At 41.6% G+C, this 25,042-nt stretch overlaps 1 protein-coding gene across 1 annotated transcript in view; it reads right to left on the reverse strand.

The window, feature by feature from the left end:
- ofcc1 (orofacial cleft 1 candidate 1) overlaps nt 1-25,042 on the reverse strand; it is a 75,776-nt gene that overhangs the window by 31,252 nt on the left and 19,482 nt on the right. Inside the window, exons 12-17 of the mRNA XM_026180920.2 lie at nt 22,664-22,812; nt 22,240-22,354; nt 21,120-21,417; nt 15,265-15,356; nt 13,326-13,471; nt 261-515 (exon numbers count right to left, since the gene is read on the reverse strand). Of these exons, the coding sequence (XP_026036705.2) occupies nt 261-515; nt 13,326-13,471; nt 15,265-15,356; nt 21,120-21,417; nt 22,240-22,354; nt 22,664-22,812 (1,055 nt within the window). The remainder of the gene's footprint in view (nt 1-260; nt 516-13,325; nt 13,472-15,264; nt 15,357-21,119; nt 21,418-22,239; nt 22,355-22,663; nt 22,813-25,042) is intronic.

Raw genomic sequence — 25,042 nt, forward strand, 5'->3', positions numbered from 1 at the left:
TCGTATTTTCCCATAACTGTACACCGCATGTGTGTGAGCCTACATTCAGGTCATGTTATGTGTGGCCATGCTAATGAATTTACAGTATGGTAATATGCTACTATTATCTGGTATGTGTCAGTCCTCCGTTTTTATTAATGGATTTATGTCAGCAGCAATGTGTGCGCTTGAAAAGTTTTGCGCGTCTGTGTGTGTATTCATGCGATCCTCTTCCATGCATGTGTGTGTGTGCAGGGCAATATCAAAGGAAGCAAACTCACTTGTTGACAGGAACTGCTATGGCCTGGAGGTAGAGCCACTGGCTGCAGTAATGCAGGTAGAGCCTCAGAAACCACATCAAAGCCAGCAGCAGTATAATGAGGCCGAGCTGCTGAACGGAGCCATGCCAGCTACTATGCAGTTGTTGTTGTTGCCGCAGCAACGGCAGGCCCAGCTCAGATGGCAGCATGGAGAGAGCCAGACGCGCTCGGTCAGACAGACACGGAGGACAGGAGCCAGGTCCAGTCAGTTGTGATCTGTTTTCATAAGAGGAGGATCATACACACTGTACATGACTATCTGAAGTTTTCTTCAGCATTTCTTTTTTTTTTAGACACTGATACTATTACTCAAGTATGTAATTATGTGAGTTCATTACTCAGATTTCCTCCAATGAAAGCATTGTAATGTCTTTTTTTCTCATTAATTTTACATCACACTTTCAGGCTGGATAAGAACGTTCATGCACAGGTGACCACATAAAGCAAGATTACTGAAACAGAACAAAGGTGTTGACTTTGTTCAGTCGATTTGGAGGTTATGACAATCACTTTGAATAATGATGCAAATCCTTCCTCCTCTTTCTGTTGCATACTATTCAGAAGCTTATTTCCATCACGACAGCCATGCAGTAAACATTAAAGGTAGGGAAATGTAGTATTCAAACTGGCACACACACGCATACAATTGCCAACATATACACAAGTGCTCTCTCTTTTTTTCCCCCTCACTAACACACCAAAGACACGCAAACAGATAGGAATCCCTTTCAGCGGTGCTCAGCTTCCCTCAGCACCTCTGCCTCCTATGTGCCGCCCTTTGTCAGGCCTGCTCAACTATTCCCTTTCATAAGGAGTGCACAGATGGAGCAGTGGAGGCAGGAGCAAAGGAAAGGAAAGGAAAGGAAAGAAAAGGAAAGGAAAGGAAATACCCTAACATAAAAACCTGACATTTCACATTTGTGTATAGGTAAATTAGGTGTGCATTTACAACATTCGTTGACTTTTGTTCAATATAATTTGCACATGTCAACAAGCAGTGATAGTGATGACTCCTAGCATTCGCCTGATAGTAATTAGAACAAGACTTAAAGTAGGTGTTTACAGTAGAGCTATGGCGAGGATCACACAATGTGACTTAAGGCATATGCCTGTGGACATCCCCATGTCTCACCACTGTGTCCCAGAGCACAGTTGGAATTCACTTTGTAGTGTGTATCTAGGGAAAATGGTACATTGCCTAAAGACGAAAAACCGAATCAATTGTATTGCTCTCTCACCCCCATTACCAAATGTGGGCTAGACTTGCATCAAAATGTACAAGTGCATTGTGTTCCCTGCTTCTACTAATACAAAAATGTGGAGCCTCACATAGTTTTGTTCGAACCCAGAGATAATTTTGGCCGTCGCTGTGAGGTGTGAAGTGTGAAATTATCTGAAGTTGAATCAAGTTTCCTCAGTGGATGCTATTTAGAGCAGTGGTATATTTTGCTGTACATGTGGGAAAAGTTGGAATTCATTGAAAAAAAAAAAGGTGCTCAGTCAAGAGTTTGGGCTGATAAATGTTCGAGCTTGGCTGAAATAACATTTATCCTGTTGGGCTAAATGTGTCATGAAAGTCTGTTATCACTCAGCTCTCTGTTTGAGATCTTAAACTAAAGTATACTCCACTGCGAATAAACTGCGTGTTTCCTGTGTGAAACCACTGGTTGCTCATGCACACAGAGTAAATATATATATTTATTCAGCCAAAGTCTTTGTTTACTATCACTGAAAAAGATCCAATTCAGTGCTTTTATACAAGATTTGGAGTTAAAACGCAGATAGAAAGATGATGTCTTAGCAAACGCATCTCATGCTTCTCCACAAAAGCACTTCCAGCTTTATCGCAACTTCACTGTGTTGTACAAAAAATGCTCTCCAAATCCCTGTAAACGCAGTGTGTCGCAGACACAGGCGAGATGCTACCCTGTCAACTGGCATCGCGCAGAAACAGCAAACACAATCTGACGTCCATCTTTCATGTAATGAAGATATTGATGATGCATGAAAGAGGAATATTTTTAGACGTCTTCACGAAGCGGCCCCTTCTAAAGGAAACCGGTAACATGATGTGAAATCTGTTATCCCGACTGAATTGATTTCATTATGGCACCTCCAATTACAAAAGTATAATACAGAAAAATAGGGGAAGGCAGCGGGCGGACGTGTGGGATTTTTATCTCGCAGGGATGAAGGATGTTTCATTTCAATATCACAGCCTGTCCTCTGAATGGCTGATAGTATGTGGCACAGTGGCCAAGTGATGAAACCAACCATTTCAACAGGCATGCATGGGACATAATACTATATTTTAATTGTAGTTTTAATGCTTTTGTGAAATCTGGGCCAGAAGCTGTTTGCTCATTATCTTAGTTTTGATATGTTTGTTCTTCATACCCGTGTCATCAAAGCATATTGCAAAAGGACTCATCATCCACTCCAAATCTTTCCTGAGTGTGCCAAGGCCTGTAAATCAGATTTAACTAGCGTGTTTCTGTCAGAAGCATCTCCTGGACTGGTTTTCCCAGGCTGGTGTCCCTTAATGTTGTACGCTATGACAACAAACAGACGCTACGCTCTTAAAAATAGCACAAAGCGAAAAGCAAGTAGTGACATGCATTATACCTTGAAGACGGCACGGGTAATACGAGATGGAAGGGTGGATGGGGGAGGGAGTACAGTGGGGTGTTCCATTTAAAATAGCACACTTATGGTGTGAAGGCTCCAGGGCTGTAGGGAGTAAAGGTAACCCGCAGATTCCCTCTGCGTAGCCCCGATGGCTTAAACCCTCCAGTGTCAGACCACTTAAAGTCTTGGACTTATCCCTTTATTCGGAGGATTAAGATATTTTCTGTCACTTTCTTATTTAGGCCACCGGCATTGTTTTTAAATTCCCACACTTCTTTTCCCACCTAGTCGATGAACGGTTTGCTGTTGGGGAAACAGAGAAAGCAAAAAAAAAAAAAAAACCCACTGTGAAAATAGACTTAAGAGATTGACAGATAATGTAATTGTTTTCTTAGTGGCCCAGATGCATAAGTGTTGTGGTGATTATGGAAGTGTGATTATCTCTGTCAAGAGATAGGACTCAAGATACCACATCTTTGTTTATATTTCATTTTTGAGGAACGCTGATAATGCATTTGTTTTGAATTAGGAGTGTATCTGTCATCTGTCCTACATGCGTTACACAATCAGGTCTAAGGCGTTGCTAGGGCTTGGAACGTGGTGAAAGGTTTTTGGTAATCTGAAAGAAACTTATAGGTCATCATGTCAGCCTTGTCACCTGTGTTTGCAGTACCCATGTGATACATCGAGAGCTTAGAGGCATTGCTGGCTAATGACGGTTGCAGACACAGGTAGTGGCAAAATGCGTTTAACTGGAATAAAACAAAGAACGCTGTCTATCAGCCAAGAAAAGAGAGAGCAAGTAACTCAGAGAACAATTAGTGAGGGGATAACTGTGTATTTAAAAGTGGTGAGAGCGTCCAGAATAAAACTTGTGCTTTAAGTGGTCTTTCACAAATTTGATTGGCATTGTATATGTGCATCAGTATGCTGTCAGTGTAGATAGTTATGATGGGGCATGTAGAGGGGAAGACCTAAGCTACTAGAGTCCACAAAGCTGAATCAAAACATACCACAGGCATCACACCCAAAGCTGCGAGACTAAACACCTATATCACTTTAGTCAGTCAGTCAGCCCAGCAACAGCATCCAGCATCACTGTCTTAAATTACAACAAAACAAACACAATATGATAAACAAAATGAATAATAAAAGTAATAAATCCTCTTTTGCTTTAGATGTTAAACTAAATGGCCTTTTTGTTTCAATGTTTTGAAACATACTTGTGTAATGTTAACCAGCCATTGCTCACTCCGGGCATGAGATATCTATCATTTTGTCAGAACATTGTTACATTTTACAAGTTGTTGGCACCCAAAAGTAGTTGGGAGCGCTTTGGCTTCTTTAGACTAACTAATTTAGCCTGGCATGCCACCTGCATAATCACTGTTACACACAAAGTAGACACACCAAGGCACTCCCTGGCCTCCCACAGCTGGATACTCCACAAAAACGGGTCCCCAACAGATTATTACTTGTTTCAATTGAATCGCTGCCAAAGCCATCACTGCTCCAGCTTCTTATGTCTTGCTTTTCATTTAACACTTTTTTTTTGCCTTTTGTCCCTGGAAACCAAAGAAGTGGATGTTATCAGTTATATTTGAATACTAATAATTATTTTGACATTTGACTCTAATGCAAGTGATCCTGAAAAGCTTGAAAAGTTCTTGAAGCTGTTTTGCATTTCATGCAAGTGGTTTCTTTAGTTCTGTAGGAGATCTATAATGCGAGTGCAAAAAAATCACAATAAAGAATTATTAACTAAAACTGCCAAATAAGTTTCAGAAGTTTGTGTAAATAAAATTCACGTGTATGCATTTCAATTATGTGAACAAACGTATTTATTTTTAAATTTTATTCATGCAGAAGTACAGATGTTTATTGCAGTTCTGGCACTGAAGCAGTGCTTTGCACAGGTGGGCCAAATATAATGCACGAAGCTTACAAAGTGGAAACCATAAAGAAACACGCTCCCACAAGATGTATTAAATGATAATTATTGGTTTCTAAGCCGGTATCATTTTCCAAAGCACCTCGAACGTGTATGTGTGTGTGCACAATAACAACTTGGACAGAGCATCTCTCTGTGCCTGTAAGGCTTTTAGATAATTGAGTCATTTTATATCATCTTGTGAGAACTTTTATTTATACAAGGAAAAAAAAGAATCAGAAAGCATGAAAAAAAAAATGCATCGGATACAACTTTGTGCTCACTCTTTCTCTCGTACTCCCTCCTCTCATTTGTTTTTTTTCTTTGCTTTATTTTTTTCCAAGTGAAACTACCTTAACATGTTGAGGTTTTATAAGCACATTTATTTATTTATTTATTTTGCAAATCTGCCAAAGAGTATATACATACCCTAAACGAGCTCCATTGACAAAACTGGAGCACAGTGGCAGGTATTTGGAGTCAATTGCCATGTAATAAAACCTGTACACATCAGAATTAAAAATCAAGCCAATTACTTGCAATTAAACAGAAGTTATGGACAACAGAATTTTAAAAAGTAAAAATATCTATGATACATTCATAGATGAGAGGTATAACAACGGCTCTACAAGTCAAACCATGTAACCGTCTCATATCTCATATTTGTGGATAAACTAGTCTTAGATCATGAGCCATAATTTAGCAACTTGACTCTTGCATTGCCTAAACTCCTCCTGCAAAAACATTTTGGCCTCCTCGCACACATTGGAATAGTTTAGATGCATAAATGAGGTAGCTGTTTCATTGCTGAGCAACATGTGGCGTTTTTATGGAGTGCCTGACTTAGCACGAGAGGGAATTAAAAATGGAAATGGCAGGTCCCTTGGTGCACCATAAAGTAGGGTGGAAACATTTCAAATGCAGATGCACCTGGGATGGACAAACACATACTGACTTTGCGAGTGCTACACACACACACACACACACACACACACACACACACACACACACACACACACACACACACACACACACACACACACACACACACACACACACATGGTGCAACTACCACCACCCTTGTGCTCAACAATGAAGAACAGGTTGTTGTTTTCTCGCTCTCTCTCTAGATTTTTGGGGGGCGCTGAGAAAATACAGATATGGGTGCCAGTGGATGTGCAACACAATAAGCGATAAATGCAGAACAAATAAATGTTCCACATCCATCCATTCAGCAATCTGTGTGAGGTGTACAGGGACGGGTGCTGCAGAATGTATGTATGGCCCTCCAGAGAGTTGCATCAGTATTTAAATGGATTTCACTTTTTTGACCTTGCTTCATAACTGCAGGACATTGTCACCAGAGAGATAGAGACAGGATGGAGAGGGAAAGATGGAGAAAATGAGAGGCAGAGAAGTGAGATAAAGACAGAATTAACAGGAGGGAGGGAGAGGAAGAAAGGAAATAATAAAGAGCTATAGAGTCTAACTGTGCGGGTACGCAGAGATCAATTAAGTGAGTGCTAAAGACAAAAAGCAAAGATGATGTTTGACTTGAAGACGTGGCCTGAAATGCCTTTTGGAGTAGGAGTCTGTAACTCTCAAACCACTTTTTTTCCAATCCCAGGCTTTGTTACAATACATTACCACTAATGGGGGCCAATTATGTTCAATGATGTAATGTTTTGTTATTGATTCAAATGCTTCATTCAAAGGAATCCAGCCTCAACACAAATATGGATTAACAAAGATCATGTTTTTTTTATAGATACTATAACTGTAACTGTCTCCAAGCAAATATAAGAAGAAGGTAAATGCCTGTCAGGCCTGCTCCACCTTTGTTTATTGCTGATAATAATAGCTAAAACGTGTGCAGATGACATCATGCATATACACTGAACAAAAATATAAACGCAACACTTTTGTTTTTGCTCCCATTCCCCATGGGATGGACGTAGAGACCTAAAATTCATTCCAGATACACAATATAACCATCCCTCCCAGACAGTGGTCACAAATCAGTCCAAATGTGTGGTAGTGGGCACATCTGCTATATTGAGATAATCCATCCCACCTCACAGGTGTGCCACATCAGGATGCTGATCTGACATCATGAGTAGTGCACAGGTGTACCTCAGACTGCCCACAACAAAAGGCCACCCTGGAATGTGCAGTTTTTTGCGCTATTGGGGGTCTGGGGACCCAGAACCGGTCAGTATCTGGTGTGACCACCATTTGCCTCATGCAGTGCAACACATCGTCGCATGGAGTCTATCAGATTGTCAATTGTGGCCTGTGGAATGTTGGTCCACTCCACTTCAATGGCTGTGCGAGGTTGTTGGATATTCGTGGGAACTGGTACACGCTGTCGTATACGCCGGTCAAGCACATCCCGAACATGCTCAATGGGTGACATGTCCGGTGAGTATGCTGGCCATGCAAGAACTGGGACATTCTCAGCTGCCATCTGCCCTGAACAATGTGAACCATGATTCATCCGTGAAGCGCACACCTCTCCAACGTGCCAGACGCCATCGAATGTGAGCATTTGCCCACACAAGTCTGTTACGGCGACGAGCTGGAGTCAGGTCAAGACCCCGATGAGGACGACGGGCATGCAGTTGAGCGTCCCTGAGACGGTTTCTGACAGTTTGTGCAGAAATTGTTTGGTTGTGCAAACCAATTGTTCCAGCAGCTGTCTGGGTGGCTGGTCTCAGACGATCTTGGAGGTGAACCTGCTGGATGTGGAGGTCCTGGGCTGGTGTGGTTACACGAGGTCTGCGGTTGTGAGGCCGGTTGGATGTGCTGCCATATTCTCTGAAACGCCTGTGGAGACGGCTTATGGTTGAGAAATGAACATTCAATGCACGGGCGACAGATCTGGTTGACATTCCTGCTGTCAGCATGCCAATTGCACGCTCCCTCATTGCTTGTGGCATCTGTGGCATTTTGCTGTGAGACAAAACTGCACATTCCAGGGTGGCCTTTTGTTGTGGGCAGTCTGAGGTACACCTGTGCACTACTCATGATGTCAGATCAGCATCCTGATGTGGCACACCTGTGAGGTGGGATGGATTATCTCAATATAGCAGATGTGCCCACTACCACACATTTGGACTGATTTGTGACCACTGTTTGGGAGGGATGGTTATATTGTGTATCTGGAATGAATTTTAGGTCTCTACGTCCATCCCATGGGGAATGGGAGCAAAAACAAAAGTGTTGCGTTTATATTTTTGTTCAGTGTATATATATACAAACGCTGCAGTAGGCAACTGCAACTTCTGATTACATCGGCATCCAGAGAGCTTGTCAGTTATAGTATCAGAGCTGCCTGTCAGTAATATTTTCCTAAGAGTTCACATTTATTTGCACAGGACACAGTCCATTAGTGCATGTTTGTGCTACAGTGCATTGGCTGTTACATAGCTGCATGTAAAACTTGTAATTTCTGGAAGAGTTATGTGTTTATATAACGCTGGGGAACTAGTGATTACAGATATAAAAGAAAAAAGGAAGAGCGTAAGTTAAGTGCCATCTCTGGCTTAGCTCTATTTTTTCAAGTGCACACAAAGGCCTCATGCACAAATCATATGCGATTACTCATATATTCTTACATATAGCTCCTGCCACTTTTCAGTATCTGACACCTCCCCTCTTTCCCACGTGTCAGTGTGAAGCGCATTCATTTGACCCAGACCACCAATGGGACCGCAGTATGCGCCCACTGATGCACACCATCAGTGTGAATTAACCAATCATATTGCAGTGTTAGTCTGTCAAGGATGTGACAGCTCTGATTTCCATAAAGGAAGCGGCATGTTGATTTTGCGAGTATGTGTCTGTGAGATCTGAAAGTGACCCAGGGCACGTCTGGCCACTAAAAAAACCCCTAACATGTGCACTCGGGCCGTGGTAGCCAGGGGCCACTCTTTCACACATGCAAGCAGGTACTTGGGCATGCAGAAGCGCAGACACTTCCCTGCCCTCTCAGTACAGGAAAGAGCCCTGGAAAGCGCTAGAGAGGGGTGACTAGCACCACCATGTCTCCACCCACTTATCCTACCAGTATTACATCAGAATTTATTGACCCTTGCACAGAGTTGTGATTCGTAGCTGCAGTTTGCAGAGGATTGACAGCCTGAAACTGGGTGTTATTTCAGGTGTTTTTCTGCCTTTTTTCTGTACACAACTTCAGGCTCAGCTTTCTTTCTCTCCACGACAGTTGCTGGTCTTTCCCAGGCGTGCGGCACTGCGGGGTTGCACGTTACCCTTGTTATAAACACGTAAAATAGAATAACACTTAACTTGGAATCTTATATTTGAGCGAGGAAACATACTCAAACAGATGGAGGGCACAGAATGATAGAGACACAGAGATACACATCAGGGACGCTCCTATAGGCTCGGTTGGGGGAAACGGGTGGAGAGGAACGTTGGTCCCCAACGAGGCGAGTTAACTGGGGGAAATTAGGTCAGTGTGTTCCCTCTGACTCCACAGCAAGAGCAGGCTGTGCGTGTGTGTGTGCGTGTGTGTGTGTGTGTGTGTGCGTGTGTGTTTTCCAGTGCACCTACAGTATAACACTCCACCACTATAGCAACATACTGTGCTACACAATCAAGGTCTGCTCCTGATTTCGTGTGTGTGTGTGGATTTGTGTACCTGTTTGAGACTTATTAGCATATGAGCTACTGTGCTACCAAAAGTTCAACCTAACTTTAATCTAGTTCACTGTCACCGCAGTGGCTTCTTCCTTCCTTGAGTCCAGACTTAACGGTGGTGTTTAATAGCTGCAGCAATAACAGCTGAAACTGTATTTATTATTATTCATTCAACTTATCTAACTGAGACGACAAACAAGCATGTAACTAATCATGGCATCATAATTAGCAGCAAAACAGTTCAGATTTTGAAACAACTAGATAAAGGTTAAGCGACATTTATCCCCAGATGACCAAACAGCATTTTGTAATAAAAGCTTTGGGGACAGATGGGGACAGTTCTGCAGCCAGTTGTCCTCCAGAGAATGAAAACGCTCTCTGCTACCTTCAACACAGCTTTGTCTTCACTGTCGCTCTTCATGTTTCCCGATCAGGACGAGTCACACATACTATAATTGATATGAGATTTAGGGGATATATTTCAGTGTAATTAGAATCTTGATAATTGGACTAATTAGATCTAATTGCTATATGAGAATGACTTTGATTAAAACAGGTTTCTCTCCTCAAAACGAGAGTAGGAAAAAAAAACAGTTGGGTGACATTGATGAGGTATAATACGACACTATAGCAATTTGATAATAATCATGTAAGTATGTGGTACACTACATAGGAAGAAGGTATATATTATCAGATAACAACTAATAGTAATTATTATTATTAGTAATAATTCGTCAATATCACACATGATGAGGTTTGCACAGGTCGAATGTGAGCTACCATTAGTATCTCATCACCGTGCTGAGTACACAAAATGTAAAGTAGTCTTTAAAGTGTAAAATTAATTCAGCATGTTTATCCTCGACCAAAAGCATTAAATTGGCCCGATCGAATTACAACAGCCATATTGAATCAGGTGCTTTGATTTTGCTCAGTGCTATTCTGTGAGAAAAAAAGAGGAGTATTGAAAATTACACTTGTAGACATCAAATAAACTGGAGGGTCGGCTGGAGTCTTTCAAGCGTGTTCAAACAGATATCAGCGGCACAGTAACGCTTGACAAAAAGATCATTCCTGACATGTTTTCAGACTTTTTCATTTGCCCAGAACTAATTTGCAATTGTCAATACCTGCAGTTTTTAAAAAAAAAGTGCATAGCATAGTGTTTTCTTTGATTTTCAACTTCATTATTATTATTTTTTTATTTCTATGCCTTTTTAGATCACCAGCGTGGAAATGTGAAAACAATTACACAAGAAAGCCTGATCCTCACCCAATGAAACAAAGACTTTAAATAAAAAATATACATGTGTGTACTATAATATATAAACAATCATATCCATTGGAAACATCTCCTCCCAAAAGATGTACTTTGCAGTATTTCTGTCAAAGTAGATGACGTTGTCACCATTTGGAATAAAAAAAACTTTTACATAAAACCTCTAGTAGTTTTCATTCGTGTCAACTTGGTTCTACTTGTATCAGTATTATGTTTTTATGTAGTTGATACATTTAAAAAAAAAAATTTTTTTAATTTAATTTACAGTCCCACCTGTAACGCACACACAGTCTAAGCACTTGTATACAGGTCCCATACATACTGCAGATCTCTTTAAGACATTAGCCCACTTCATTCCAATTCATCGCGCTGCATTTATTTTACTTGATGAATAAAGTGCTCCTGACTGCGACACATAAATGAATGCACTATGTTAAACCGCTCGTGTGATTCTCCAACTGTCTGAACTGAATCTTACTGTTTCAAAGTCTTTGCTTAATAATGCATGAGCATCTGATTTGCACGTTTGTGTCAGGATGCCTTATAAAAATCTCAATGAGCTCAGTCTCTTGTGGCTCAATAGATGGCAGTAATATCCCTCAATCACTTCAGTATGATTCCTTTCCTCAGTTAAAATACAAGAATATACAGGCAAGTGTGTGTGTGTGTGTGTGTGCATACTCTACTCGCTTGCATAGTCAAAAAATACTGTACACACCCTCTGTCTCTCACATTCGTCTACAGATGCACATAAACACAGACACAGAGATAAAAACCCGAGCTCCCAAAATGCCAAAAGACGACGCGGGGCGAGATGACATCATTAAGGCAAAATAAATAAAAAAATATCTGTAAATAATCCCTTTTGTCGGCATCTCTGTCAGTCCTCAGGTAATGTAGACAAACCCAGAATAAGTCAAACAACACAGCGGGAGAGACAGATGAGAGACTGCTGCGTCTTTAACGTCACTGTGAAAGCCAGCACTGCCACTGTATCTTTCTAATAGTCTGATTAGGTGAGGGCAAAAAAATAAAATAAAATTATCAGCCTTTAGCTCAAAGATACTGTAATGTGTGTGCTTGTAAAGATGAAATCAATAGCAGCAGCACCTTCACAGGGCATCAGGGAACAGCCGAGTCTCCAACTCAATACAATCCGTACCTATAACTGACAGAAATGTCTCATCTCACCGAACCCAGCAACTGCTCAGAGGTAAAAAGCGGCACTATGAATAATCGTGAAAACCATTTAATTGTGTCCCTTTGTGCGCAGTCTGCCCGGGCTCTGTGTTCATTTTTTATTTTTTTTTGTATTCACTTTCCCTCAAGATAGTCTCTATGTCGTCATTTGTTGGCAGGATACGCTGGTAATCATTTGAATTCCCTCAGTATGTTCAGAAGATGTCAGGGAGTAGTCTCTGATCTTGTTTAATATGTGACCAGCAGCTATAAATTACAAACTCCCAGAAATGAGGAAACATGGGTACTTTTAAATCTCCAGGGAGCGCTCGCTTTATGTCTCTCTTGCACATACATACAGTAGACTCTCTCGCTGTCTTTACTCTCCCCCCCCAGTGCAGTAATGGTAATCTCCTCCCCTCAATTTAGTTGACATTCAAATAAAAACAAATACCTGAGACTTTTCTTGTTGAAATAAGCAATTTTGCTCTCAGTCTGTTTTGATGCTCCATGGGCATGCGGGTGCTACCTGGATGCTTTTAGCAAATTTGGCCGAGGTGTTTGAAATTCGGCGCTCTGTTTGTATTTCATACATTCTTGTTTTCTCATTAAAATCAAATGCTGTGAGCCACAATAAAGATGAAATGTAATTTCCACGCATTTTTGCAGAGGACTGGGAGACAACAACAACAAAAATTCACGGGGACATTATTGTTGTAGCTTGAGCAGCGTTTGGTTTGGCTTTAAATGCGACACTGTCACAAAGCAAATTAGCTGAAATACGACTGATTATTTTGTCCTGAAAAGCAAAGCACAAAGAAACACTGACTGTTGATTGTGCAGTCTTGAGATCTAAGTCAAATGTAGGCAAGTACAGATTTAATTAACAGACAAAAGAGGACTTGTGACTTCTGAAAGTATCAAATATAAAAATGATAGTATTGTGGGCAGCTGAATTTCTGTGATTCCTCACCAAATTCTTATGGAGTGCTTTCCTTTCCTTCGGGACAGATGAGGCCACCAGGCTCTGGAAATTGCTTTGAGTGTGCCTTGTTTATGTTGGGAAATTAAAATTGAGTTATATGCGATTTAAGCTATACCACATACAAACTCATTTGGATTTCCCTCGAAAGACACTCGACTACTTTATCTATATCTGTTAAGGAGGTGTTCTAGGCACGTCTTGTTGTCAGAGTCTGTCTGGTTGATGCTGTACATTTCAGCGTCTGTGAGGCACAGAAACCACTTGTCACCCACGTTTTTCTTTCTTTTGCTTTTTTTTCTTTTCTTTCCCCCACACATTTGAATTTTGCAAGGCTGAGCCGGGATAATGAGTGGTGAGACTTACTGTAGGGAGAATGTATACTCCTCCATCTCCTCCGCGGAGAGGTTCTCCATTGAAGGCTGCATCTTCTGTTTGTCTGCCTGCCGAGGCGGTGCACTTCTGCCGCTCATGCTGGGGCCACAGCTATTTGTCTTCTTGATTGGCTTCTTCTGTGAGGAGCAGAAATCGGGGAGAACACATGCGGATGTCATTTGTAATCAAAGCAGGAAACAGGCCTCTGAATTTATCTTGGGGGATGCACACGGTGACAGTGACAGTGTGCGTGGCGCTTTGGAGCCTCTCCTATATCTCACCCGCGCCTCAATTGACACGAGACAAGAATGACGGCAAAATCGCATACGGCATGCCATCCTTCAACTTGAGTTCATTTGGGAAACATGCGTACAGTGATGGTGGCGTTAAATATGTGATATTTGAGCAGCTGGCACTGTTTTTTTCCACACAAGTCGTTTACTGTCATCGTCATAAACACAGTCAAATGGAGTTAGGAAGTGGGGTTTTAAATTTTTCACTAAGGTACTTGGGAGCAGATATTATTTGTTAAGCCGCCAACATGTTAACGGCTTGCTTTCCCTGGCCGTGTCAGCCCTGCCTGTGTTGCCCTTGGGTGGGCTTAGTGCCTTTCTGCTTGAAGTTGTGAAATACACACTGATGTATGTTAATGAGACCCACAGTTTGGAATAAGCAAGCTGCCTCTTTTTTCCACCCCTTTCTGACTCTACCTCTCTCCGTTTTATTTTTTATTTTTTTCTTCATCTTCCCTTTCCTCCATCCCTCTCTGTCTCTCCCTCTGAGATAAACTAGGCCCAGGAAGTAGTAAATGGGCAGAGTCCCATAAAAGCTCCATCCGTTTTCATAGGGCAATCTTTGCCAAAGCAAGCTTGGATTCCAGAGTGATGATCACAATAAAAAGGTGGAAAAGAGTGAGAGAAAAAGGCAGAGAGACCGGGGGGGGGGGGGGAAATGCAGGAGATATACCACAATGTTCTCCAGTGTCTCCACACAATAAATTTAATGCAATACCTTAAGAGTGGATTCCGTATATAGCTGAATTCCTGCCCTGTGGGCAAAGTGGTCGCCTGGAGAAAATTCATTTTAATTAGGCCTGCACTGCAGGTTGAAGGGCTGAAATCTGATCCCTAGCGCTTCCAGGCTGGGGCAGGTTGGAGATCACTCCACTTAATCATTAGACAACTGGGTTCCAACCAAGACATTTGACAGAGTTAGCAAGGTTTTAAAGATAGGCCAAGAGGGGAAGGAAAAACATGGTCTGCAGAGGCTGCAGAGATATAAAACCTCATATCAACAAACTCATTTATTTAACAGGTCATCCCTGATTAATGGTGGTCCAAAGAGCCTCTTGTACATCAGCAGGAGGAGGTTAGTAGGAATAAAGACGGGCAAGAAAGGGTGGTGGGTATATGTGTTTGAGAGAAGGAGGCTTGATGTTGTTCATAGGCGTCTAACTACCTCAACAATAACATCACAACAACAAAAGGCCGCAGCAGAGGCACAATGGAAGGGGCGGACCGGGAGGCAGCAATGCCAGATCAGCACATGGAGTAATTTTGCAATTACCACTTCAAAGTATGGCAGGTAACACGCAGGCTTTGATTAATTTAGCTTAAGTCGTCTGTAGCCCAGGAAGAGGCGTGTTTAGAACGGTTTGGAGAAGAAGAAAAAAAGGCGAGGCCTGGCTAGCGTTGCTGATTTCACACAATTTGAGCTGCTTTGGCTTGTCAAGCAGATCAAAACTGGCTTTGAAGGCTGAAAAATACCTGTTAGTGTGAAATGTATTTTGACAAATCTCAGATAATAAGCCGGGGAGGTGCGCGCAAGGCCGCAGAGAGGGGCGGGAAGGAAAGGGAGGGAATGGAAGGGGAAAGCAGAAAGGGTGCTCATTTTAAGGGTGGGAACACTTCCCCTTAAATCACAGTGTTACCTTGTAGTGATTCCCACCCTCTGCTTTCTCCCTGCATGGATCACTCTTCTCTCCGGTGCTTCCAGAAATGGCTCCTGATGAGAAATTCTTGTCTGCACGCCCAAAAGAGAAATAATGTGCAGTAAGTGTAAAGAGGAAAAGAATATTTAAGGTTGTTTTCTCTTGCATACCACACTTTATCATTATAATTTCAGGCCTGAGTAATATTAATACACATATAATAAAAAAAGGGGAAGAAAAAATATATAGGGAGATACAGTAAGATATATAGATATGGATATATATGCAATTACAAATGATGAAAAATCAAAAAATAAATTAAATTTTGGTTATGATACATTTTCACACATTTTCCCATCATTTCCCTTCTTCTGAAGTGTTTTTCATCCTCCATTTCTTTTTCTCTTTTCTCTGTCTCGCATTTTTTTTCTTGCTGTAATTTAAATGGTAAGCCGCCAGATGTGTGTCTCATGCTTGAAGAGTCGAAGATCTGCATTATTTAGCATATTAACATTCACAGAATTTAAAAAAGGGTTCCTGCTTTGCCTGGAGGTTGCAATTAAGTAAACCTTAGCTTGATACATGTAAAAATCTCACTATGTGAAACTTTTTTTTCCCCCCGTGGAACCAATCACATCTATATAATACATATGGAAGCCTCAGCAATGATATAATTTTTCTCCTGCTGTGGGATTAAATATATCAGTAATAATAACTTAAATATTAGCCACACATCAGAAATCCTCCTGACAGCTAAATTTTTACTGCATTTAAATGGCAGGAAGATTCTGCTCACCTCTATTTTTCACAGAGTCTGAAATCAGATTTCACACTGATGTAGTTTTTAATTACCACCCCTTTGCTGGTAAACATTTGCCCTGGTGTTATAGTTATTCTATTCTCAGGATAAAATTTTTATTTCTACATTATAAAGACGTTACATAACCGTGTACTCAGTTGTGTGGTCACATCAGGGCTTGGGATAAACACACTTGCCAGCCACAAGATTAAAACAGCAGGTGACTAGAACTGACCACTTTGTTAAATGCAATGTTTTGCTCTCTTTCTTGTTAGTCACTGCAGGCCAGGCCCTTTCTGGTTTCAGTGACCCCCTCCAGAAGACTCTAAGCCAAAAAGTGCTCAGTAATGACTCAAACAAGGAGAATAAGAGCCTGAGAAATATACCTGGTCTTTCAAACTCCCTTGTTACCAATCCAATCGAGCATTCATAGTATGCACAGAGACTCCACCCCTGCAAACCACAGGAACTAAAGGATCTAAACACCATGGGACACTTTCAGACATCCTCTGTGCCAGTTTTTACTGGTTAGAACTGGTTTGGTGGCATGAAAAGAACTTGCACAATATTAGACAAGTGATTTTAAAGTTGTGTCAAATTGGTGTGTCTTAGTATAAAGAGTATAAAAAAGTACAGGTCTTCAAGTGTCAAAAAATCAAAGAATCTTTTTGTAAACTATAGGATGTTACCCTACCTTGTTTTAAAAAGCATAGTCGGATTAAATAGCACACAGCGACACTGCTGACTTTAGTTTACATTGGACAGAAGTCTGTCTTCTGTGCACTACGTCTGTGCTCATGTGCAGACAGTCTGAGTCAGAACAATGCAATGCTCTCACACACAAATACACACACCCCTCATACTCTATTAGCTGAAGCATCAACCACATAAACTCACAGACTTGGACCACCGTGGATTAGGATCTTTTCAGAGACTGTACTATCACACACACACAAACACGAACTTATTACACTAGGCCCCACTTGCTTACGCTCAGACGCTATGGAACGAGAATCAGTGCGGAGGCAGCATCGACAGCTCTGACAGCTAAAGGCTACGTCCATGAACTCAGAGTGCTAGAGCTGCCACAACTCCAGCCTCCCTGGGCACCCAAGGCCAACAACAAACTCCTTGTTTTCCCCCCTGTGCTCTGAGCTATAAGACCAGAACACATACTCATCCACTGCACACACACACACACACGCACACACACTCTGTATTGATGCACCCACACACAAAAAGGCAAAGATATTAATATGTAGAAACTTGCATATATGGACAAACATTTTCCAGGGTAGAAATGTAAGAGTCTACCTCACAAAACGCATAACTCAACGCGCCTCTTTTCTTTCTTGCTTACACACAAAAACAGGCCAAGTAAAGAGAAAAGCCCGAGGCCTGTAACACCGTCGAGACCCCATCACTGTGTTACTGGTGAGATGGAACCAGACTGAGATGGCAGTTCTTGTTCACCTAGGCCCTTAATTGCCTGATGACTGGTCCAAATTTACAGAGGAATCGAAGGTTAGCAACTCACGGATTACCCTTGAGTCTGTCAGGCTCTCATGTTGAGGTTGCTATGATACGGTGCAGATTTATTGTTGCTTCACTCAAGTTTTTTTTCTTTCTTTCTTGTAATCCATTGCATTTTAATGACTATCAAACACTGCAGTGCATACTAATGTCTAAATAGTTATGTGCCATTATATCAGGAGTTACCGGTAAATTCTGTAGGTCTTGCAGGTTAAATCTGTCTACATCGCACCTGCTGAATCAAACACAGCCTTCACTTTTCTGGGAATTCACCTTCCATTGTGTTTGTCCCATGCAGTCTGCTTATACTAAAGTAAAGCTTTAAATGTGTGTTTCTGCATACATTTGGAAGTTGGACATTAACGTTGTCGAATTAATCATCAGGAAGTGGCATGCGGCTGATTGAGAGTTTATGATGTAACATCGCGGTTTGAAATGCTGATGACTGGGAGTGGCCTGGAGGGGGGAAAAAACATCCTGAAAGTAAAGGGCAATGCTCCAAAAGAGAGATGAGATGAGGAATCCTCGAAATCACCATCTATGCTCAAGGGGATGGATGTTAAGATGCCTTTGTGGGATAAAATAAATAAATGAGTTCAAAAAACGAGAGAAAAAAAAGGAAGCAGTGTCATAGTTACAGCAGACTCATCTGCATGCTCACAGTGATCCACTAAAGGCTATCATGAAACAAGATGCTAATCTAATTAGTCATTTGGGTTCAAGTAAACCCATACTAACTGGATCATTCAGTTAATGCGAAAGGTCACTTAACCCATTGTGCCTCCAGCCGATCACTGCGGTAAAAAGCCAAATACACTCCGTTCTGCTTGGACAAGTCAACTGACGTAAATCAGATTATTACCATCCGATAGCTAATAATAATAATATGAAACAGAAACACATTAATGCCCACATAAAATTGTTTTGATTGAAACTCGTCAGAGTTATAATCTTGGTTTGGGATGTCAGGTTTCGTTCCGTATAGACACCTCACCAACGCTGTGTTTCTTCTGTGGGGATTAATTAACTTAAGGCCCGAGGAATGCAATCTTCAAGTCTCACTGTCAAGCTCTGCACTGTGCAGATTATCGCAATGACAAGAGATCTCCATATACTTGTCCTGACTCAGAGACAAATGGGTAATGAGGAAAATCTAGGCGTTACATGCAGAGAGAAAGTGAGCTCCACGCAGAAGACATCAGAAACAGGGAGGCATGAAATAGGAAAGAAATGTCTGAAAACCCTCAGACTTGACTAAAAACTGAGAAGGAGGTGGGGTAGGGGGGTAATTCGTTCCTCTTTTCCTTGCTGAATTGGATTTCCATTTTTGGCTAGGTTAAAGTTGTCCATCCAATCGCTCCATTCAACCTTGACGTATCACCCCATCTGAACACCATAATTCGCTCCAGAGGTAATGCAACATGAACGGATCTGTATGCAAATGAGGCACAAACGTCAGGTCGGCTTAGGGAACGGCGCAGATGAGGTGTTGTGCAGGACACCTTTTGATCCGTTATTTCACTTGCGGATTGGGTTCACTTCCCAAGCAACCTCCTCACCTGTGAGAATGTGCGTGCGCGCGAGTGCGTGTGTGTTGACATCTCTGCCTGCGTGCAAGCCAGAGTTTGAAGCCGTGTGCGGTGAAGAGACCTGGTACCTTTTGCCTTGTGTGGCAGAACATAAATCTCCCATAGTGAGTGCTCCTCTCCCTCCCTCGCTCTCTTTCTTTCTCTCTGGAAAGGCAGTCAGTTCGTTGGGGACACTTCCCTTGTGGGCGTTAGGATCTCTGTGGGGGGTCACAGGTCAGCCAGCGGAGGAAGCGACAAGCTGTGAAATGTAAAAGACCAATTTCTTCCACATGTTTCACTGCTGGGAGAACACTGCCAAGCTGTCAGCCGGCATCACGTTTAAAATGGGCCAGGGTGCTACCCAGCAGACCTGTCACAACTCATTTGTAATTAAAAAGCCTGTGTGATGTTTAAAGCAGAGCACCCCAGAAACTTTTGAGGACTGTTAAATAAAGATGAGCTGTGCGTGCAAAAAAATAGAAAGAAAGAAAGCGAGAAAAGGAAAAAAAGGCCAGTGTATTAATAACAAAGAAGCTAGCCGGTCGTCTTTGTTGAGGATCAATACCAAATGAGTCTGCACTTGATTTGTGGCAATGGCCAGAATGCTAGATGACTAAAACTAGTATGTTTTTTAAAATAAGGAGATGGACTCTAATATTATCATTATTATTATCAACAAAATCATTAGCCCCAATTAAATGTGGTTATGATTAAATATGTGATTTCAGCATTTTTATCGCTTAGCTCAAACTTTGGACATTGTAAGATTCATACTTATATCACTTCACTCCATTTCAGTAATGAAATGAAGCAAAAACTATATTAACCCGGGCCCTCTACTAATATACCTGGGTTGGACCACCACATAAGCAAGGAAACCATAAAAAAACATTTCTCCTACGTAGCTAAAGGATACCTTAATACCTACGTTGTATGACACAGGATATTATCTCTGCATGCTGTAAAAGGGAAGCAAAGGAGCACCCATCCCTCACTTAAACATGATTTGCTTGTGTTAAGATTTAAAGAAGTAACTACAGGACACAGGAAGAGGTCACACATACATAAGGGAACACACGAACTCTAAAAGCCTCTCCTTGACTTGAAGCAACAGTAAAGACTGAACCAAGATGAAGTCTCATAACTAAATCTAAAATTTCATCATCTGTTTTATATCTTATCTTCCTAAGGAGAAATCATATAAAATAAAGCTAACCGGATGTTATTGAAATGGTGAGTTGTGGATAAAAAGGCAGATGAAGTTAAGATGGTAATCAGAAGTGCATTGCAGCATGTAAGCACCTACTATGTATTGAACTTAAAGAAGGAATTTCAGTCAACTGGCAGAAAATTGCTATATAGCTCTTTTTATAGCTCGAACTCGGTAATTATAAGTTAGTCATCCACAGTGAACCAAAGCCAGACCGCAAAACACAGCAATGTGTGTCTTCCAGGTCATGTAAGCATGTAAAATGTTTGGTTTGGCTCAGCTGGACACAGAATATAAAGAAGAAAATGTGGTTATAAATTCCAAAACCTTTGTTGTGCTAATCATGGCAGCTAGGCTAACCACTGTTCACCGATAGCTAGCTTGATTGGACTTATTTAACCAGCACTTTACATGCCAGGTTTTTGTTTGCTTGCTGAAGTGGTGGTTTTATTTATCTAAATGTCTGTCAACTATCAGGTTCTGCTAATGTTGTGCACGATACTTTGCCTATGCTAACACTAACATTAGAGTCTATATATTTTACACATAATCTAACTGAGAAAACAAATATAATGTCTGTCTGTCAAGCATTCCCCTACCAAACCCTACCCTCAAGCACATTCACCTCAGTGGAGCTTTGCTGTAAGGGAGGCCTGTCATTCTTCTTTTCCCAGTGTTGGTGACATTAGGGTGACATTTTCTCCACACTGTGGCATAGTTGGGGGTTGTAACATCGGAGCCCTACCTGGCAGAGATGAGGAAGAGCAAGCAGAATCAGCTGACAGGTTGAGAGGGGACCCCCGGTGAGAATGTACCACAGAGGGATCTCCCGCTCTGCAGCTGGGGTCTGTACAGGGCTGCTGTTGGGACTGGGGATGAACGAGCTGAGGACAGAGCTGGTGCTGCGATGGGGGCTTGGGCTGGAGTGGCAGCTGGTTCTGGTGGACCTCAGATTGGGGAATGATAGGTTGTTTAGAAGTGGGGATCGATAGAGTGATGCAGTGCTCTGGTCTCCGAGATGCTCCAGGTGGGAGTCTCTTTACCTAAAACACAAGAAACCAGAAGAGGAACAGGCCTGCTTTGCGTGTGTCAGAGGTCTGCATATGTGTTCAGTGAACATTAATAGCTTGTAATAATCAGTAGTTATGTGCATAATGTTCCATTGCATCATCATTGTTTGTGGGAGAACATCTTGCTGTATGAATAACATTACAGGTGTTCAAAACTGCAGGCACAGAGAACTACTAGCATTTGTCAAAGTGTGCAGTAAAACAATTCAATTAAATCTATAAATGTGACAAGAATATTGTGCTTGTTGTTGTGCTGTGCATATGCAGAGATACAAAAAAAATATCCCACAGCAATCAAAGCAACCGTACCAACAGTAATGATAATGCAGTAATACAAACAACATGTCACAGTCAAAGGGACAAATAAAGAAGCAAATCCAAGACAGAGAGCTTTGTTCTGGTTTTTAATTCAATTAAGATGTTTACTAATCTAATCAATGCATCAGCTCTAATGCTTTCAGAATTGCTGGGTAAAGATGTGGTTCTTGTTTGCTCTCTGGGGCCAATTTTCAATTTCTCTGTAAAAGCTTTTTATCGTTGAAAATCCAAAAATCCACCCCCCATCTTTTCAGATCCACCGTTCTGCCCCCTAAACATTCCAAATAAAAGAAGAGGATCAGAGTGAAAAAGACACAAAAAAATGGCACACACAAGCACATGGTTTATAACTGAGACCAAAAAATAAACACGCACATACTGTACCTGCCCGCAATTACGAATTTAAATAGAATAATCGAGAGGTTCGCGTCATCAAAACAAACATGTGAACAAGGGGTTTCGTAATTGCACACACACCTGAAAATACAGGTTGCACAGCCAGTGGTCGAGATCAGAGGAGATGAGGGCTTCAATCTTTTTAAACTGGTCCAGCTGTGTGCTGGGCTCGCCCCTGACCAGTGGCGTTTTGAACCTGTGCACATAACAGAAACCTGTCACTGTACAAAGAAATGTTGATGAGAAACACTCATAAAAGTTGCAGGTTGCATTTTTTTGGACTGCAGGTATTTTCTCTGAAAATGAATTACAGCCATCCATTTTCATTACCAGTTATCCTATCTGGGGTAACTGGGGGGGCAGAGAGGCAGGGTGCACATGCTAAAAACTAACACGCTTGAGCTAAAGAACTTGTCTTTGGACTGAGTTAGGGGGAAACTCGCAGAATGACAGAGGGAAACACGTGAAGATCATTTTGCTGTTCATCACAGTGGTTTTGACTCACCTGCCCTCGACCAAACCGAGACTTGGCCCACAAGCAGGAAATGCTGCCCAGGCCAACGCAGAGCTGACGTGACTTCTGTCTCCCGGTGCTGTGATCAGCTGGAAAACCAGCACCATGGAAGGGATGATATTACAGGTGGAAGGTAAGACCTGGATAAACATACAGAGCAATATAAGGAAAGAAGAAAGTTGCTCACAGTTTCAGTCAGCTGAGCGCACATGCCTCCAGGGCGCATGCATTAACGCATGCACACATGCAGACACATCAACAGCAGAGTATCTCATGCTAACTGCCTTTTAATCTACATCCTACACTTGAATCCTCCCGTAACTTATCTGCTGTTTTAGGATCATTCTAAACTGCCACTCTAACCCATCGAGCTCAGAAAATTGCCTAAAAGGAGATGTCGGCGTGATAAAGACTGCGGCATCAAACACTGCGAAGAGGGCAACTCGAGTTTGCTGTTGTAGAGCGTGAGCTGACAGTTACCGAATTTGTGATTCAGAGAAGCCATCATCAATCAGACTGATAATATCAAGGGTGTCTTGCGCGAAGCAAAAATTGTTAGTGGTTAGCAGTCAATGGAAAACACATACATTCTTATTTACCCAGAGAACGGTGGGTTTGCTTAAAAAATGAACTGACAGTGAGGTGCGTGCGACATCATCCATCACTGGGTGGAAATATTTTATCCCTTTATTAGTTGTAATGGAAAATGCAGAGGACTTGTTTTAACACATAAATCATTTGTATCCCGTTCTCTTCAACCCCCCGCCCCCCCTGTAAATCAGCCTTTGGTATGCACCTGTGAAATGATGGGTAGTAGTGTCTGACTCAGGACATAAATTTATGGAATAATATCAGAGATTATAGATATTGAGGATATTCATATTATTCATTTACTGTAAGAAATGTGACCTGCATAAATAGTCATTTACGTGCGCGCGCAGTGCCTTTGTGTAGACACGTGGGCATATGTGCGTATGTGGTGAGAGGTTTGTGAGACTTGATATGCTTCAGAGTTTTTTTCTGCTCCTCTGTTTATGGAGGATCTACTTAAACTATTATAAATATCCAGGTTGACTTTTTTTTTAAAGTGCTGAGGGGAAATTAACGGCTACAGTTGTGCAGTTTACAGTAAACTGATAAAAAGTGATCTTTTAGCAATAAGCACAACACATGACAAAAGATTTAAAAAGTGGAAAAGACAAGAATAAATTCATATACCTCCAAGGATCTTTCCTAATTTTCTTCCTGTCCACTCCCCTCCTCCCCTCTTTAATTAGAATGTGGATCTTTTTTTTTTTCCTTTTTCGGTATAAAACTCTAAAATGAGTCTCGGCCCTTCTCAACTCTTTTCAAGCATTCCCACTCTTCTGCATATCCAAGACATTTCAAAACTAAGCGGCACTGTTTCTGTCTAAATCCAAACCCAGACACACAAAGCAAAGGGTGAATGAAAAAAAGTGGGAGAGAGATATGGAGAAAGAGGAAAGGAAAATAAGCTCCTGGCTTCCTCCTACCATCACTAATTCCTCATTTCCTCTTAGAAGGCACTGCAAGCTCCACTGAAATCGCACGCTATCGTGTGGGCAAGAGGCGAGAGAGACGGAGAGAAAACCAGCTAAGCCAATCCTGGTAGTCTCAGACAAATCTGATCAACGTTCCAACTACTATCAATGAGGACAACAACAACTGGTTTGTCTATAAAGCACAGCTGAGGGCTTGGGGAGGAGAGGAGGGAAGGCAGAGTGACACGAGGCATTTACCATGCTGTACTTAAACCTTTTTCTTTTTCCTCTTTCTTTTTACCTCTGACGCAGAGCCCAGGTTTTGCTTTCAGTTCGTGCCAGATTTTACCCCATCTTTTATGTTTCATGGGAGCTTGTGACAATATTATCAGAATGCTCTAGCTCAGTGAATACACCCACCAGCACGCTGACAGTGTCCACATGTGCTAAATGCTCCAGCTAGGCCTTTAGAGTTGCCATCACAACAGTGAAGAAATGCTTTCTCAGCCTGTATGAGACTCTATGGGATCAAGAGGGACACTGCATTTAGTGGTTTCTGTTTTAAGGTTTTGCTTGTGAATCTTTTGTACCGTGCACACATCACTGAATGAATAAACCAAAGAGTTCTAATCCACTGGTCAATATCGACCATCTATAATAAGTATGTGGGTTTTTTTAAAGATTAGCACAGCTTATATAGAAGATCCGCTCCTTCATATCCAAAGGTTTAGGAAAGGGGTTGTAAAATGTGCATAATTTCATCTAATGTAATCTGCTGTGTTGTTTCAATAAAAGAACCAAACGGGAAAACATATTTAGTCATCTATTATGCAATGGAAATGTAGGCTGACATTTTTAAAAATATGTT

The sequence above is a fragment of the Astatotilapia calliptera genome, chromosome 9, assembly GCF_964374335.1.
Source record: "Astatotilapia calliptera chromosome 9, fAstCal68.1, whole genome shotgun sequence".
Classification (NCBI taxonomy): domain Eukaryota; kingdom Metazoa; phylum Chordata; class Actinopteri; order Cichliformes; family Cichlidae; genus Astatotilapia; species Astatotilapia calliptera.